The 2580-nt window shown below is 40.9% G+C and overlaps 1 protein-coding gene across 1 annotated transcript; it reads right to left on the bottom strand.

Moving 5' to 3' along the window:
* Nucleotides 1-1134: 1134 nt before the first annotated feature.
* Nucleotides 1135-2304, bottom strand: LOC105788580 (peptide methionine sulfoxide reductase A1). The gene is made up of 2 exons (XM_012615529.2): nucleotides 1687-2304; nucleotides 1135-1606 (listed from the first exon to the last, which is right to left on the bottom strand). The coding sequence occupies exons 1-2, from the start codon at nucleotides 2203-2205 to the stop codon at nucleotides 1355-1357; spliced, it is 771 nt and encodes a 256-aa protein (XP_012470983.1). The 5' UTR covers nucleotides 2206-2304; the 3' UTR covers nucleotides 1135-1354.
* Between the last annotated feature and the right edge of the window lie 276 nt (nucleotides 2305-2580).

Raw genomic sequence — 2580 nt, 5'->3', positions numbered from 1 at the left:
AAGAAGGATCCAATTACGACACGCACAAAAAGGAAGGACCAAACAAGAATAAACCATAATTCTAAAACGCAAGACTTCAAAGGACTAAAATGAAACAAAAGTAAAACTTGAGGCTAGATCCAAAATAAAAGAAAACAATGAAATAGGACCAAGTTGTAATCTATTGAAAAAAGGGGACTGCACATAAATATCCCCTTTAGAAAACACGGATCCTCCCCGTAGTCGGAAACATCACATGGTCGAGGCCAAACGTCGTCGTTTTGGCACCTGACCCCTAAAGGCAAAACGGCGTCGTTTCTAATACCTTTATAAATCAAAAAAAAGTTTTAAACTTCATTTTCTGCCCTTTCTCTTAAAAAAAAAACTGATTTTTCTCTCAAAATCCCCTCTCCTCTCCAAAAATCCAGCCAAGGGACCAGTGAAGCTCCACCGTCGACGTCGTCGCTCCCGATGGCCGAAAAATTCAAAAAGGTAAAAATTCACTTTTTTTTGTATTTTCCGTAAATATAAACTATTTTATATATATATATGTATATATATGATTGAAAAAAAAAGAAAGAAAAAAAACAAACTCGAAAACAGGAATAAAAAGGAAGAACACCTTTTTTTAAATTTTTGCGATTCTTGTATTGATTTCTCAATATATTTTTTCTTTACATTTGTTCTCCTCGCCCTTCATTACAAAAAAAATGGCTTTTTATATAGCCTTTTTCATTACAAAATCCCCCCACTTGCTGCTGCTTGTTTCTGCTACTTCTCTTGTTTGTTTGCAGGTCTGGCGGCGCAAGTGGATGGGCGGTGATGGACGCGGATGGGACGTCCGGCGGCGGTGGCGGCAATGGTAGAGGGCCAAAAGTCAAGGGGCAGATATTTTTTATGAAGTTGGGCCTGGGCTATTGGGCTCCGAGTTTGCTGGGTTAGGGCCATTTGGGTTTGATGTAATTAGGCTCGGGTTTAGGCTAGTTGGGTCTGGTTCTGTTTGGATTTGGGTTTGGTTGTGTTTGGGTAGCTGAGGTTGGACCTAGGTAGGTTTATGGTTAATTGGGCTCGGGCAAAATTGGGGTTGGGTTTGAAAACCTTGTCCACCAAGTATTCACAATGGAGTTCATTTCAGTACTAATACATAATCGCAAATTGAAGTTAAACATGAAACCCTATAACATTAATTAACAAAATATAGATACTGGATTCGGGACTGTAAATAATTACAAATCCATGTTCACTACATACATAAATAAGCAGGCACTCTTTCCAATTTCAATAAGAAAAATAGGATGTAATATGCTAGTGACAGGCAAAAGCAGAAAACTGTAAACAATCATAAGCTAAAAACTATATATAGAGTAATGGGAACTTAGCCGTAGCATCGGATAGGATCATTGCACCCTTTCTCAGCAGATTGTTTAAAACCGAATCGACCTCCTTTGGCAAGGTACTGCTGGTGATATTCCTCTGCTCGATAGAACTTCTTGGCAGGCAGAATCTCGGAAACAATCTTTCGGTTCAAGAGTTTCTGTTGTTTTTCCATGGACTCCCGTGCTGCCATCTCCTGCTCCGGTGTGTAGAAGTATATACCAGATCTATACTGTGTTCCCACATCATTCCCCTGCCAACTGATTAACCATTAATAATTAACCATTAAAAAATCCCAATTCTTTTTTGCTATCATAAGAATTAAGAACCCACCTGGCGGTTGAGGGTAGTAGGATCATGGCGAGCCCAGAATACATCAAGCAAAGTGTCAAAGCTACACTCTTTAGGGTCATACTGAACCCTCACAACTTCATTATGGTTGGTGGACCCCGTACACACGTCTTCATAGCTAGGATTATGCATAAACCCTTGGCTATACCCCACCTCCGTTTTCGTCACCCCTGGAACTCTCTGGAAGGCCAATTCAACACCCCAAAAGCAACCCGCGCCGAACTGTGCAAACTGTTGACCAGGAGCAGGGACGTCGTCGTCTGGACCCTGAGCGATGGAGGAACCCTCCATGGACGGGGAAGGCTTGTTGTTGGCTCCGAAGCCTAGATTTTTGAGGATGTTCATGGGGCGTGTGTGAAGGGAAATGGATCGTCTGGTTTGAGGGAAAGGGAGAGAGGGAGGAGAGAAGGAGTGGGGAAGCTTGGGAGAATGAGAAAAGAAAGGTTTAGCGACCAGAGAAGAAGAGGAAGAAGAAGTGGTAAGCGTAAGGCTTCGAAGCATTTTTAGGGGTATTTGAGAACAACAACAATGGTGATGCTATAATTTCACTATTTTATTTTGGGATTCTCCCTTATTTTCCCATTTTTTGTAAAGTGTATTATTATTTTCTGACATGAGTTATTTTTTAAAATAAAATTAATAAGTCAACTAAAATATAAGACAAGATTATTATTAGGTGTAATTTGGAAGAGTCTAGAACAAGGGAGGAGATTGGGTTTCTGGTAATAAAACAGAACAACGTGTCGCGAGTGCCACCACACTCACACGGCCTGTTTCATTCGGTTTTTCATCTCATAACTACACGCATAATGTCTTGGGCCCTAACAATTGCGCCAACCTTCTTCCACTTCCATCGTACCTAGTTTGCATACACGG

This window comes from Gossypium raimondii, chromosome 2 (assembly GCF_025698545.1).
Source record: "Gossypium raimondii isolate GPD5lz chromosome 2, ASM2569854v1, whole genome shotgun sequence".
NCBI lineage: Eukaryota > Viridiplantae > Streptophyta > Magnoliopsida > Malvales > Malvaceae > Gossypium > Gossypium raimondii.
The sequence above is the reverse complement of the archived record's forward strand: the minus strand, read 5'-3'. Positions and strand labels throughout refer to the sequence as shown.

Bases quoted from the DNA above. Each gene is read 5' to 3' on its own strand.
- LOC105788580 (XM_012615529.2), bottom strand. From the start codon at position 2,205: ATGCTTCGAAGCCTTACGCTTACCACTTCTTCTTCCTCTTCTTCTCTG. The intron at 1,607-1,686 runs GTGGGTTCTTAA...ATCAGTTGGCAG, and splicing joins CTACTACCCTCAACCGCCAG to GGGAATGATGTGGGAACACA.